The sequence below is a fragment of the Manacus candei genome, unplaced genomic scaffold (genome assembly GCF_025592945.1).
Source record: "Manacus candei isolate 608988 ecotype Guabito, Panama unplaced genomic scaffold, ASM2559294v1 h1tg000043l, whole genome shotgun sequence".
NCBI classification, from domain to species: domain Eukaryota; kingdom Metazoa; phylum Chordata; class Aves; order Passeriformes; family Pipridae; genus Manacus; species Manacus candei.
Window position 1 is genome coordinate 1,214,006 of NW_026138091.1, and position 16,144 is coordinate 1,230,149.

At 37.6% G+C, this 16,144-nt stretch overlaps 1 protein-coding gene across 3 annotated transcripts in view; it reads right to left on the reverse strand.

Annotated features, from left to right (window-relative positions):
- The window catches only part of SYT1 (synaptotagmin 1), a 351,145-nt gene that overhangs the window by 80,679 nt on the left and 254,322 nt on the right, over positions 1–16,144 (reverse strand). For 2 of the 3 annotated variants that reach the window (XM_051795723.1, XM_051795722.1), the window contains 2 exons: positions 13,114–13,298; positions 490–612 (listed from right to left, as the gene is read on the reverse strand). In XM_051795723.1, the coding sequence (XP_051651683.1) occupies positions 490–612; positions 13,114–13,298 (308 nt within the window). The remainder of the gene's footprint in view (positions 1–489; positions 613–13,113; positions 13,299–16,144) is intronic. The other variant, XM_051795724.1, reaches the window with a different exon arrangement.

The window sequence follows — 16,144 nt, forward strand, 5'->3', positions numbered from 1 at the left end:
AACCTGATGCAGCTAGTTATTACAGCAAAGTGCACACTTGATGAAGCGAGAGAAAGGAACTTCTGGCAATCTTACCAACTTGCTAAAAGACACACAGTGAACCAACTTACCTTTACGTCCCTCTTTTTCCTTCCATATATGTTTGCTTACATTTTAAATACCTGAAGGCTGAAGCTACATTTTAGTTTCTGCATGCACACTCCATAATGTAATGTGGGTGGACGTTGATTGGTGATGTCTTAATATAAGTTATTAATAACCATGAGATAAAACTGTGTCTTCAGTTTTTGATTAAAGGTGTAATATATACTCCAAGTATATTCAATACCAATTTAGTAGTACCTCTGTAATGAATATTCTGTCTTGCTTTCTCCCTTTACTCTGTGCAAGCAGCAAGGACTTCAGAAATATCTACTGTAACTAAAGGTATGACTTCATTCTCCTCTTGCACACACAGAAATGAAATGCTACAAGTTGGTTATTTCAAACCTGATTGTTCTGGAAGTCATAATCCAAAGAATATTGGATTTTCCCTAGCTTCTCAACTTCTTTGGGTTCCTCCTTCTCTTCCCCATCAGTCAGCCCAGTCTCAGCATCATCATCCTTAAGAGCCTAGAAAGAAGGAATGTAATATTCATAAATGAGGCAAGCTGTTAAGTACAGTTTAAAAAAGATACTGTGCTCAAATCTATTTTAAAGCCATTAAAAGCAAGCATGACAGCGGAAATTCAAATATGCAGTTTACATATATATTCATACTTTTTGGGTTGCTCAAGAAGATGTTATAAATCAGCAAGCAAGCAATGGAAGTAGGAAGAATGCTCCTTGGGCTATAACAAGCAACGATTGTTATAAAACCTGAAAGTAGAAACAAAATATCATCTCGATGTAAAAAAAAAAGTTCTTCTGGGCTCAAACGGGCTCTTAAAGAGGCACAAGGAGGCAAACATGCTATTAAATAAGCAAAGTCACGCATTCATTCAACTTGAGAATATCTTGACAACGTCAACCCTGTTTGTGCATGCTGTGAATTGTTTGCATTTCGCAACATGTTTCCATAAGACTACTATGATCAAGAGCATGTGCTGTGGATGAGCTCTTCCTACAATCATATGCCAAACATTTTTCATGTTTATTTAGAATGAATATGGAAGCAAAGTTTCTACCATGCCATTAGCAAATGCATGTTCCTCCTTTTCCCTCCCTCCCGAGACCAATTTCCTTTTTATTCATTCTCGCTATAAAGCTTGGCTGAACCAAATTGATTGCAAGCTGGTTTTAGTCTGCTTAGAAACAAACACAGAGAAATACAGAACTGCTTACATCTTTGCCTATGGAATAAAACCTGTTTTTTTAAAGGATACCTCAGTTATCTTAGATTTTATATATAATTCAAATACTAAATGATATTTTTTCTGTACCAGAAAGCAGAAGTATTTGCACTGTGGAAAAGGTAATTCATACAATTATTAAACCATATGAACCGTACCTAACTATGTAGATCTTATTCCAGCACATTCTTATCTGAATAAGAACTGAAAATGGGCAAAAGTGATGAGGCAAATAGTGAAAAAATGTGGAAAATGTAAAAGTAAAGTTGAGAGTGTGAAAACACAGAATCAATAGTGAGCATTCATCCAGAATTGCAGAATTGTTGTTTGCATGTAATAGTAAACAGTATGCTTGTCTCTAAGTCCCCTATCTGGATGAAGGTTCTTTCTACATGGAGCTTCTGCTTGCACAAACAAGACTACTGAGTGCCAGAACAAGATTTATTCTCTCTTTTTCACAATGTGACGTAGTCTTAAGAAACATACAGCATTTCTAAACAACAGGTTGCAGCTGGGACTCTTTATCTGAAGAGATAGCAAGGTCAGAAAGTAGCTATATACACGCTAATAGTGGCTGAAGAAAGAATGAATGTGAAAGCACTAATATCCTCACTCAACCCTGAACATAGTAGGGGCCATGCAACAGTTGTGTGGGTTGGTAAGAAGAAAGATTGATCTCTGAAGTAGAAAATGATACTTTTCAGAAGCCAGATCTAAATTCAAAAAGTCAGACTCAAAACTGTATGGTATTAAGCAATTATTTCTCTACTTTTTGAAACAAGTGAGAAATTCTGCTGGCATAGCTCAACTGAAATCAATGCAACAGCATTGATTTATGCAAGTTGAGGAGCTGGGTCTCAGGTAAATATCTGAATGTTAGTGAGTGATGGACATTTTACCAGGAACATAAATTACAGTGTACCTGGATGAGATTGGTGGGAAGGGTCGGTAGTGGATGAGAATCACCTGTGAGACTAGAAGAGTAATACTTTTCCAACTAAACCATTTCTATCTGGAAGGGCTGAACTGCCTGAAATGAAATTTGGTTTGAGACATTTTAATCTCTGAGCTGCTAGCAAGTTCCCTGACTGTAGCGCAACATTTTTGTTAGTGCAACAAGAAGTGTTCAAGAGACACTTGAAAACTGACAGGCTTTTTGACAGACCATATGTGGGACTGTCAGGATACCGAGTGATGTGATTATGCCAAACACCCTTGCTTTCACTGGTAATAAAAATAAGCTTAAGGTTTTGTGATCAAACAAAAAGAAGATGTGACTCAATCCCACTGAAGCAACAAGATTTATCTAAGCCTGGAGACAACAGGAAGCTGTAAGTCAGGGTGCGATGTTAACTCTAAGATCCACTGCTCTGAATGATCGCAGGAATGTCCTAAAAGAAGACTCCATGATAAAAGACTGATATACAGCTTCAGCATATTATTGTTTCTGGGATAAGTACTGGATTTGCTGCTGTTCCATCTAATTTTGACCTGGATTTTGTTTAAGAGGAACTATCCTAGGGCCATTCTTGAGGGATAAAAGTGAGAAGGCAAAAGGAACCTTATATGTTAATTTCTAGGTATGTGGAATTTGTAACTGCTGCATCATATCCACACTCTTCTCTAGGAGAGCTATATACTCTTCTACAAAGCCGATCAGTCCAGGAGGTAATGGACCTGTGGGTAAATCAAAGTGAAAAAAGTCCTTACTGTGACTAAGGAACGCATAATGGAAAGCTAACATCCCTCTTGCAAAGGAGTTTTGAAGTGCAGGCAGAAAACACTGTATGGCTGAGAAACTCTTCTCCACAGGTTATGAGAAGCCTATTGGAAGGTGAAAGCTATTTCCAGAGAAGATGGAAAACATTGCACGTTACTGACATCAGCTGAGGAGCTACATGATCCTTCTTGACCTTGACTGAGAAACACTGAACTGCTAAGAAAAACACTAAGAAAGAAATAGTGTTTGGATATGGACGAGGTTGTGGCATGGGGGAAGATGTGACAAATTATTATCTTTACAGCAGTATGTAAATAATAGTTTTTACTGTGAAGAGAGAAATTTGCTTTCAGAATACAGGCCAATGCTTTAAGAAGAAGTTGAGTCAAAGGAAGCACATGTTTGATTCGGCTGCTGAGTTTCAAAGAGGAAGAAGAACTGGATTGCTTCAAAGTACTTGAAACACCCCAGAGGGATTTTAATTTTGTATTGAGATTCTCTGAAAGATCAATATTTAATGGAATAGTACTGCAACCCTCAATTTATAGCACACTGTAACACACTATATTGTGTCTTACTGATGTATTGCTACAATCAAAATAAGCAGCTATATTTTATTTGTTTCAGAAACAATAAAATATTTCTAATTATAAACCAGTTTTTTCCTCAAGCCCTCTTCAACTGATAAATGGTAATTGGAAAGCCTGGATTTAGATGCAGAGAAATATAAGCCTTGACTTTCCTAGTATTTCCTTTAACTCTCACATTCATGACATTTTAAATGCTTTATCTGTGAAATGTGCAACATGGAAATGCATTATTGCATTGTGCTGAAGACCAGGTTTATCTCTTCTAATTTAGGATGACTGCTGAACTTCACTCAAGTGTTTTCTTTGTTTCCGCATAACATATGCAGAAACACACAACAGTGAAACATCTATATCCTTCCACATGTGTATAAGTATCTGAAAAATGTAGGCTTATATGTAAGCAGGTGTAGGAATGTACAAAAGAAAGTGTTAATCCAGTACAACCATTACAAGGTGATATGTCTGCATCTAATGAAATCAGCAAGTGGGAAAAGTTACTTTGTGCCAGGAATCATAACAGAGCCACACAATATACAATAAATGCTTTCTTAGACCTGGAAGACAAAATTAATTTCTGAGCCACCTCTCAATCTATATTTGAATGAACTATGCGAACTAGTTCTAACAAGGCTGCAGACATAAATCTACATATGGCATTAGGATTCTCTTTTCTGCACCATGTTTAGTTAATTGTTTTCAAGCTCATCTACTCTGCAGTGATTCTTATAACAAAAAGGGCTAAATTACAGCAACCTGGGGATCCACTGTTCGGTCTGCTGGTTGTTTCTTCTGCAACATAATTAAGAGTGGTTTTGCAGCCTCCTCTTTTCTTCTGAGTTGTTAAAGGAAATGCTTAGTTTTAATTTTTTTTTTGTAGATGCATCTTTTGCATTAAAAAAGGAACAAAACCCCAAAGCTCCTTGTAATTGCAGCTCTGCAAACTCCACACCTTTCAGTGGGTTTTTACATTCCTGAGTTTTGTCCCTCTCTTATTCCCCTTGCTGACAAAAGCCTCTCCAGTGATACTGCCTCCTGACACTGCAAACATTCCTTGCTTCCAGCTGAGTTCCATCAAAACCCCTGCACCTTGCCACTGAGTTTACCACATTACTATCCACCACAAAGCAGAGAAGAGATTCTGGATCTTAAATCAACTTTATGTACACTTTCACTTAATCCCTTCCCAAATTATGTGTAGAAAATGGGAGGGTCTGCAAGGGTTTTTGCACAGTTGCTCTCTGGTTGCCTCCAGATTCCACATGTGCCCAAGCTTCAGGAAAGCAAGTGGGAGGAGATTCATGTAACAAAACTGCTGGGGGAGCAAGTGTACTTCCTTGCCTGATGAAGAGAGAGGCAAAGGCCACAAGCATGTCTGAGTCTCCAAGAGGATGCAAAGACCCACAGAGGTGTACTTTAGACTTTGATTCTGGTCTCAGTTATCATATTCATGTCACAAATTATTTAAAATTCAAAGTGTCTTTCACTGTTATATGTAAAGAAATGCTTTCATTAACAGAGTTTTTAGTGTTCCTTCCATGCTTTTAAGGAAATAAGTTATCAGTAAGCAAGAAAGAGAGACATTGGGAAGGAAAACAAAACACTGACTGCAGCCTGTAAGTTTGTTTGTTGCATGGTGCACGTTGCTGTCCTGAGTTCTACCTCACCTGCCCCATTCATCACTCCTTTTGTTCACATGGTGAAGGGGATATTTTTTTTTTACATGAATGATGCCCAGTCCTCAGGCTTGTGCAATGACTGCTGAGCTGAATGGAAGAAAACAATATCATTTTGTAGCAAGAATGTTCTGTGCCATGTCCAACAATTAATTTATCAGAAAGACAATTTTCCCCCCACACCTAGGAATGACTGCATTTCCACTAATGGTGGTGCACCTCATCAATTTCTTTCACATGCAAGAACACCATAATTCTCATCTGGCCAATTTTTATCCCAAGGGAAAATAAAAGCCTTTAAAAATTCCTGTCTGATGCCCTATCACAAAGCAGAAAAGCCTGCAATTTTAACATGTTTTCTATCAGAGTCCCCCAGAAGGAAAGGCAACATTTCATTCATTCAGCATCTGCTTTCTCTCCATGAATTAATTCAAGGAACATGTTGTGCCTGGGTTTCCAGTGTCTGAGCCAGGCTTTGGTCATTGTGAAATCTACTTTGCCATTACTGCTGTAAGAATGTTGGCTTCACACACCAGCAGTGGGCCACACTGATGCGCAGAATGAGCAAAACCCTGCTAGGTTCAGCATGCAATGCCTTGACATTACTTCCTTGCTTGTTATACAGTTTTCAAATGGTCTGTTGGATTATTCAAAAGACTTTATTTCTTTAGGAGCCCTGTGACATAAGGTCATCATGTTCAGCTTAAAAGCTTACTGAATTGTTGGGTACTAAAATACTAACTTATTCTGGTGCAATAGAAGGATACAGAAAATGCTAGAAGTGTTCGATGTAAAATATGAATACACACATTTAAGTCAGAGATGTTAAACTCACAAATCAACCTGTTTTTCTTATAGCCAGTGTTGTTTGAAAAAAGATGAAGCTTATCTCAGTCTGGGAGCCTATTTTGGAAGTCAACCCTGTGGGTCAGGGGTCTGCTTTGAATGCAGGGCCCATGTGTATGAACTAAAAGCAGTAAGCCTTTCTGCAAGCATGCTGCCATGCTCTGCCCCCACTTTCCATATGGCAGGCAGTGCTTGGTTGCTCTGAGCAGCAGGCTGTGAGTAGGAGGCAGCTTTAGGCTGCTTGGCCAGTGCATGCTGCTCCGTCAATTGTTCTTCATCCTCCTCAAATGAATGGCAGCAGGCCAGATGGAAGCATGCTTTGGGACAGAGCTGGCTCCTTGACGGTGGAGGACCACTCAGAATACTACATTTATTTCTGTTTGAGAAATCTGTCATACTACATAACTAGGACTACATCTATTTAACAGTGAAAATTAACCTAAATACAGCCAGACATGATTTACTGAGTGCCACATTGACCTATGGAGAAAAAGTTGGCACAGACCTGTTCTTTTGGCTTACTTCCTTAAAAAGAGATAAGATAATTCTCTGACCATCCTCTAAATAGGGTTTTATTGAGTATCTGATATTCTCATGCTTGAAAGTTATTTTGCTATTCATATTTATTATTCATTTATTATTAAATATTCCCAAGTAGTTAACTTTGAATTTTATTTTTTTAAATGTATACGTCATTAAAATGTGTACATAAACATTTGAAATGCATTCCTCATTGATATGAACTGCTGTTCCTGTTGTAGGTTATGCATACCCTCTTACTTCAGACACTTAGTGTAGGAGTTCTCCATGCGGTCTGTGGATATAGGAAAATGTCTCAAGAGCGGGATTCAAATCACTTAATTTAGGGACTAATTACATATTTTCTAGACACTACTCATTAGGACCCTGAAGACTCTGGTCTTGAATAAGGAACTCAAAATTTGGGCTGTTAGTCAAGAGAACACAAGAAATGTCCTTGACAATGGAAGCTTCCTTCAGACCTTCAGTACAGAAACAAGACACGTAAGAAAATAAGCAGGATCTGTTTCTTCATAATCCTAACAGTGCAATAGGTTACAACAGAAGTAATAAATTAATTACTTTACAGAAAAAAAAAAGTTAAATAAAGGAGGAAAAACAAACTCAGGAAGCACGCAAAGCAAGCTCCTATGTTTTCTTGGGAGTGACTGAGAGGACGAGACAGGAATGCAAATAAGCCCAGCCTTGCGTCTCACAGTTATTGCTTTCATATTTTCAGGTTTCTGAAGTCTAATATAAATCTACGTTTCAAAAGAGTTTTACAGAAAACCTGTTTACAGTACACAAATACTCATCTATAATATTTTATATTCATAAACATGTTATTTTCACATTTTTCAGGAAGTTTTATGCATACTGCACAGTTGTCTTCTGAGTCAGGTGAAAAAGCAGGACAGTTGGTCAAGTCTGAGATTGAATTAATGTAAAATGGGACTCAGTCAATTAATTTTGACTGCCACAGTATATATACTGGGCTTGTTTTCTAAGCAAGATTTGTCCCTATTGTTTCTAACTAACTTTCTACACTGTAGTGGCTCTGCAGCACACATTGTCTTTCTGAGTGTGAATTAGGATGTGACATTGCATTGTGGACAAGCCACAGCGAGCATTAATGTCAGCATGGGCTGAAGATGCCAACAAATGGGAACTGGCATGCTGATACCAAGACAGGTGGCACTGTGGAATAAATACAGTCACTATTCTCTAGGCATTCAACCGGGAAAACAAACAAGCAGACAAGTAAACATTGCAGAAGAAAAGACCACTGCCAGCAACAGAGCTCCTGATCCTTAGAAAGATCCTCTTGGATTATTTCTGGCAATAAAGGCTTGAGTTCATTCAAGAGAAATCCAGGCTCTCTAGATGTCAGTGTGGATTTTACCGAGTTAAGTTTGGCTATCATCTTCATGCTGGTGGGTAAATGCACACTACTTTGAAATATTTCAGGCACCTAACATTAACAAGTTTGTTCCTTCAGTGTTTTGTCTCCATGAGGGCAAGGGTGTTTGCGGATCAACAGCTAGAATCATAAGGTGAATTAGTCTTAGAAAATATGTTGAAGTTAGGTTAGGTACAATTGCAGTTCTCATGGTCATATCACTTTATAACACCTGCTATTAATAGAGGAACATTAATCAGAATATTCTGATTAAGTTAGTACATAACCTCGATGTACAAAAAAGGCCTATGTAAAGGAAAAACAAACATACAGAGAAGTCACGTGGCTGACTGAAGGCCACAGTAAGTCAGTAGCAGAGCCAACAATACACTCGTACTCCAGGCTGTAGTACATACACCTAATCCCAAATCTCCTATTTCACCTAACAGACACACTCATTGTAAGCCAAAAATCTTTCACTAGTGACAGTGTTTTAGCCTGATGCAACGAGAAAGGGTTTGAGCTATTAAATCTCCTTTTCCACAAATGCTTTGTGACCTAATAAAATGTTCAGAGAACAACAACTATTCTTCAAGCAATGGGGCTAAATTTTAGTAAGTTCTCAGTTCTAAAGATGAAAACTGTGATGGGAAGATCTCACAAAAACATTAGTGCCAGTTTTCATTAGGCTGCACCAACAGAAATCTGTACTAAGACTACTCAAAAGAGATTGGTATGGAACACTAAGAACTTACTGCGTGGGCACTAAGATGAGATGATGTGAGAACCCAGAGCAAGTTTTGTGAGGTAGCAATTATTTTAGCAACACTTAGAAACTAAGACATTAAAAATACACACTGCTTTTGTCTACTTTTGATATGGTGACATTTATACAAAAAGGAAATAAAATTAGAAAGTTATTTTTATGGGCCAATCAATTTTAAACTTGAGCTTTCTAGTACAGTTTGCCTTAATATTTTAACCAGAGAAAGAATGATAACCTCTTCTCTTTCACCCTCCTCCAGCCTTCCCCCAAATACATACCCCACCAAAAAATGCCCAATCAATTTAGTTCAGCCTTTTGATGTTTGTATCAAAGCTACTACATACACATCTCTGCTAAGGAGACAGAGCTGTCAGAAGACTATGAGAGCTTTAGACTAGGTGCGTCCAAATATCAAAATAAACCTACCGCAAGTGACAATCCAGAACAGTCATGAGACACAAACACAGACAAGGAGGACATAGGAGGAAGAAATAAAAATTAAAACATCCACACACAAACATTAGTAAAAAACATGGAGAAATGACCTTTTTATAGCAGTACATTAACTAACAATTTGCCTCCCCTAGAAGGAGTCTAATCCTCCCATTGGCCCTTGGTGTATTTATATACTCTACTTGAAAAAACTAGCCTTGCTTGGAATGGAAATGTGTCTCAAGATTGAAAACCTAACCTTATTTTAAACTCATCTCCCACTCTATGTCAGCTATATTTGTTCATAATCTTCACATGAAAACAGTTTCTCATTTGAAGTTGTGTTCAGGGCAGTGGATGTTTCAAAGCGCAAATATTCTAACAGAGACCAAATTTTTTCCCCCCTTTCTGTAATATCTATCATGTGTGACTTTTGAGCTGACTGAACCTGTATGTCAGAAAGATCTTTAATTATATCAAACTACATGGTTCTATAATGATTTGGCACAGATGTGCAGGTCAGCATGAGTAAATTTAGGTCAGAAGTTCTCTCTGACAAACAAGTCCAGATTAAGATAAAAATTATAATTTCAGGATCTGAAGCTTTCAATTTACCAAAGAGCACTCCCTTTCAACTTTGTGTTTCAGGGGAACTAGGATCCTGCAAGATGCCAAGGGCTTATCAACTGTTATTATGAACTCTTAGCTGAAGGCAGAAGGTAATCAGCACTTGCAGGTTCAGGCCTAACAATGACTGAAGTAAGTTTTCTGTTTTTTGACAACATTTCAGATAGTTGGTACTGTACACTGCCTTTTATAATGGCATTAGATTTACATCCTGGTCTTCAATTACTTTTTTTAACAATTTGCTGTTTTGAATAGCTAAAAGATATTCTTAATATTCCACTTTCTATTTTATACCAGAACCTTTAAAGTGCTTCAATTCTCTTAATTGAAATATGCTACATTTAGCATTGCATTGAGTTCAGCCAGATATATTAAAACTTGCACTAAGTTAACTTAGACTAAAAAATCCATCATACAGACAAAAAATGACAGCCAAAATGTTGCTTTAAGAATTAAGTTGGTAAAAGTTACTGAACACCAAGGACTCAAAATATGTATACTGTCAGACTGCTAGGAATGAATTTGAGGTGTTAATTTAAGAAGTCTGGTTTTGAAATCTCAGACAATGAAGAGTTGGCTGGAAAGTTGGTGAACTACTTATTAAAGGTCTGGCATTTACATCAACTGAGAATCTAACCTCCTTAGGTTTGACTGCTCAAAACAAATCATATTAGTTAAATCCCAAAATGTCTCAGCAAAAGTAGGTTTGAATAACTATACAGAGTATTTTGAATGGAATCATCTTAAAATACCTATCTGTGCAACACTGTAAACTTTGAGCTCTCTTTGTAGACAAGAGACACAGAATTCAGCTTTTTATCAAATTTTCCCATAAAAAAAAGCAAATGGAATTTGGTATTAATTACATCATGTAATTTTCCATGTAAAATACTTATTTTCCAAGAGTCCATGGTCATTTATCCAGGTGCTAATGAATATAATTAAAAACACTTAATATATTATAACTACAACAATGACCTCACGATATGGAACAAATTCCACATAAATATCAATCAACAAATTACATATTATTTCTCCTATAAAAAAGTAGGTTTGTTATCATTAGCAGAACATAATGAAGTTCCCAAGGGATTTTTTCACAAGCATAATCAAAGCATTTCTTCCAAATTATTCTTGGTTCAGTTGGAGGAGTTGGCTAACAGTAGAACCAACAAGTGATGATCTGATTTTCCATGTATTGTTGAGGGGTAAATATCTCACAATTACTAAATATCTCAGAACAAAGTCTATAAATCAAATACAGGGAATCTATGAATGCTAAATTAAAGGGCTTTAAGACAAGGAATTCATTTCACGTTCATAATATGGAGAAAAGAACTCCAGCATATACCTTCTTCAAGGGAGAACTCAAAATTTCTGCTCTGATGGTTTTTAGCTCGGCCTTGCTAATCTTTCTAACTGTGGAATAGCTCCATCTACATTAGTGATTTTGTGTACTGAGGAGATTGTTTTCAGGTGTGAATTTGTCTTGTGCTGATGTCACGCACTCAGGTATACCAGTGTAGCACATGAGGCATCTTCTCTCCAGGAGGAACCAAGGTTGAAACTGCACACCAGGGCACTACCTGAAATACTCTACTTGCAATGAGGATGCAAGGGTCTCCATGTCCACTCTTTGTCCTCCTGTGTCATAACTGAACCTGGAAATAGCTCTGATAGCTCTATACACCTTTGAAACTTATCCATTATTTTCCTCCCCTTACCTGAGATCCTTTCTGACTCTACTCATGTGATTCAGCTGCAGCCAGTCATCAGGCTTGTAAGGCTTCCTCATCTACTCTCCTGATTTTGCTCTTCTCCTACTACATACTACATGCCTGGAGAATGCTAACCTGTTCCAGGACTCTTAAGACTGGCTGATGAGCCACACTGGTGGCTGTTCCATCACTGAACATGGCATTTCACCAGTTGTTGACTGCTCCATGTGCCTCTTTAGGTACTGTGCTCTAAGCTTCTCTTCTTGGATCTCGTCCTTGATCAGCTGGCCCTAATCCTCAAGTTCCCAGCTTTGACTTGTACTTCTAATCAACCTGCCTTCAGCCCAGCTTTCTTCTACACTAGATCCCAACTTGTGGATGGAACTGCTTATCTTATTCCTGATCATGCTTTTAACCACTCTTTTTGGCTGGGTAATCGCTCCAGCATTGCTTTAGCTCAACTTCACCAGAAGTCTTGGGAGCACAGATTTGACCATGCAATATCTTTACAGTTATTGGCTCCTACTTACAAGGGTTTGCAAAACAGTTCTCTAAATTTCTTCAGTATTTCTTGTTTGAAAAATATAGCCCTTTGTCTTCTTAGCTTAGGAAATCTGTAAGCTGTGAGGACAAATGTATACTTCACATTTATTTCCTTATTCTGCTGCTTATTTCCAACAGTTTGCTCCAGGAAGGGCAATACTAAAACCCTGTCAAGAGAAAGCTTTATTTTCTTTCAGGAACATATTAGTCAAGTCTGCAGCCCTGAGTATTAGGTCCTGCAACCTTCTGCTTCTCTTGAACGAAGCAGATCTGAAGGACAAGTTTTTCTGTCCTTATGAAAATGATGCTGCTCTCAAAAGGCATTATACTAATCTTCTCCTCCATGTTAGTCAGTTGACTCACAGATCTAAGTATGGCCTGTTTCTTTTACCTTACTCCTCTGTTTACTCCTCTCTAGTAAAAAATAAATTCTCCAAAAATCACTCTGTTGAATGTCCCTGTGCTTTTCCTTCTTAGTTGTTTTCCCTTGTTTCTGTGACTGTCATTTTTTTTTCTATGGTATTGTTTCCTTCTCAGATGAACTTTTGTGTAAAAAGAGACTTAGAGTTCAAAGCTACTCATGTAAGCTCAGAAATGCTCTTAGTAAGATACACAAGCACTGTACTAGGTCCTGGTCAAAGTCACTGTAGTGAAAATGGCACACATTTGCTTCATTTTGCAGGATACCCTTGATAAACTTGCCCATTCCAGGCGAGTCATTATATGCCTGCTCATGTTTTTTTTTAGCAGAGCAGGGAAATTTGCTCACTGCTTCATCAGAGATGCCACACCCTGGTTCATCTGTTGTGATACCACCAGGAAGACGCTGTCAATTGGTCCTCTCTTCACAAAGCCACTACTTAGACAACAAGCACAACTTTTTCTAGACACATAAAACAGAAACTTTCAAATGCAACCCAAAAGTTTGAGAAAAGGAGAGGTACTTTACCTGGTCTTTCATGGTTTTCCCTAAATCTTTAACATCTTTCATGTTAATAGCATTCTTCCCTCCCTTCTCCTTTCCCTTCTTCTTGTTCTTCTTTTTGAACAAGCATTTCTTACAGAGACAAAAGCAGCAGGTGAGGATTAATAGGACTGCAACTATGGCTATGGCTATTAAGGCCCAAGGTGGCACTAGAAGAGAAGAAGACACACACACAAAAAGAAGGTGGAAAACTGTTAGTAGGGTTAAATTTAGAAAAAAACACATTTCTCTCACAGATAAGCCTTCTTCCAGGAAAATGCCTTGCAGAAATACCTGAAATCCTTTCGAAAACATCCTGTCATCATTTATATATTTCTCCCAACTGAGCATTTGCACATAAAATGCCAATTTAACACATCTATTTACATGTCTGATGACACATAGCAAACTCGCAGCTATTTTGATTCATCAACCATCTGAAAACAGTATATCCAAAATATTTACACTGTGCAATCCGTAAAATGTTAGGCAATTACTTATTTCTTTCTTTAATCATCTCCCCAACCCACCTGGCATTGTGTCTGAATTGGGTGGAGCTCACTGGAAATCTCCCTTTTCTGGAATGAAATGGCATCTGATCCAAGCAGTCAGCTCTAATGAACAGTCTCTGCCCACTGCTGCACTTGACAGACTCGCAGACTCTTTCAAACAGCTGCAGGTCAAGGTCACTAGTGAAGACTGATCAAGGACAAAGGACTGTCCAATACAAGGGCATTTGCTGTATTTGTCATCATGCCCTTAACGCTAGCAAAGTTTCAGCAATAGCTATGTTCTCACCTACACTTTCCTATAAACAAAAGCCTGTGTTGTGTTTTTTCACTCAGTCCAGGATGCAGGCCATGGCTGAAGCATGAATAAATAACAGAGAACACTTACCAGGATAAAATGGTCTTGTTAAAGATCAGAATTTTTGGAAAAAAAGGAATTAAGATGACACTTAAACATAAGTACTCCAGAAGGCAATTATCTTAATACAAATCAGTTTTAATGACCACTGATACCCACATTTAACCAGAATACCTGACAAAACTTTAAATCTAGTAAATTGTCATTTCCTAAAAATCTTGAAATGCACTCAGTCTATCAGGTCTGCAAGATATTCACTCAGTGCATTACCTAAAGGTCTCTAATATGATGCAGAGCAAAGCCGAAGAGTGAATCGAATTTGACATGTTGACGTCAGTGAATCACAAAAGGGAATGGACATTATAAATAGAGAAAATTAACTGCCTAAAGGAGCTAAGCAGAGTGCGAAGCACTGTCACTGGAATTTCCACTACAAATTACCAGTTCAGGAAGACAACAGAGCACCTACACCTTCCTTACTCTATATTTAAGGACTTTTTTCTTTTATTGAAATGTCCTCAGTGACAGATACAAAAATAATGCAAGAGAACAGTTAAACAATAATTTCTGTAATACTTCTGTGCCTCCAACTGTTCATTAAATGCAGCTGCTATAAAAGAGAAGCTGTACCATATGTAGAAAAAATGAGAACTGATTACTAAACAAATGAATGTTAAGAGACAAACAGTGAACAGATTAACAGCTGTTTATGGGATGTATTTTATGAACTCAGCAGCAGCAATTCTGCAGTTAAAGTTGCATCACGTCTGCCCTTATCACAACTTAAAATCTGTATTTCATGCATTAGTATTTCATTTTGTCTTCAAATCTGGTGTAGTAACACTTTTTAGCACAACTGACTCTTCTAATTTTTTTTTCATCCAGCATGTACAAATGTAAAATCATCACCTTTCACAGGCACTGTGTGCTCTACTCAAATTCTAAACTTCACGTGTGTACTTAGCCTGTCAGACACCCAGCATCTGAAACAGTATTTACGTAACACTGTACCTAAGCTAATCCACAGGAGTTATGCCAATACAAAATGAACAGTGTGCCCAAATTTATCAGCTTTTTGTTTCACTGACTTGTCAGCAATGCCTTAGGCATGAATATGGGAAGCAATAAGAATATGGGATGGTGTTGTGTCAGCAGGATGGTACAGTGTGAGGAAAGAGAAGAGGGACACATCAAGTGTGGGTAAACTGTGAGAACCAATGGGTTGAGGAGACAGGGAATGTGGGTGTTAATAGGATATATACATATGCATCAAACAGATGAAAAAGCCTGTGTAGGCAGTGAAGTTAGGTGCCTTTATGCTGAAAGTCTTGTGTCAAGTTGTGTTCTGGCACCTCTGCCTCCATTTTCTGGAGCATGAACAATGTAGGGTGCCTTGGGGAGCATTTGAAATACTTGCAGATACATCAGCTTCTTTTTTTATAATGCATTGTCTGCTTTCATCTGTTTGTAATTTAATTTCACCCAATAGCTCTTGTGATGCAATTAAATGATCATCAAATTAATATCTGAAACACCAAGAATTATGCAGAAATCCTTATTTATCTCTTCAGAGGAAATATGCTTTCTTTTTTTATTAAAATAAGCATAAGCACTGAAGGAAATAGAATGGGGTAACGCAAAACATCAACATTTATGAAACCACTTCAAAATTCAAGTTCGAAAAAGCAAAAAGGAATGCATTATTCTTCTCAATAAAAGTGTACTATTTGTGTCAGAAAATGGCTCATCTGAACATTGCCACTGACAGGGATTGCCCAATCAGTGGATGGAAATGTTAGATTTAAGACAAGTGAAACACAGTTATCACTGGCTTTCAAGTGATGTTTGTTTTCTTTTGAAAGCATGATATAAATGTTTTTAAATGTTAATCATTTTGCATAATGTGGATGAGATTTTCCAAAATTACTAAAGACTTTGAGAGTTTTCATATCTGTGCTCCGCAATTTATGACACTGCCAGATGAACTTGAACTCCAGAAAAAACCAAGGTTTTAAAAGATATTTTTCTATGAAGTCAACTCAAGGTGGACAGACCAGAATGAATTGACTGAAATCACTAGCCACTTCGGAAGACTCATTTGCAGACTTTAATTTTTAACCCTCTTTCTCAACTGTGACTAGTATCTGCA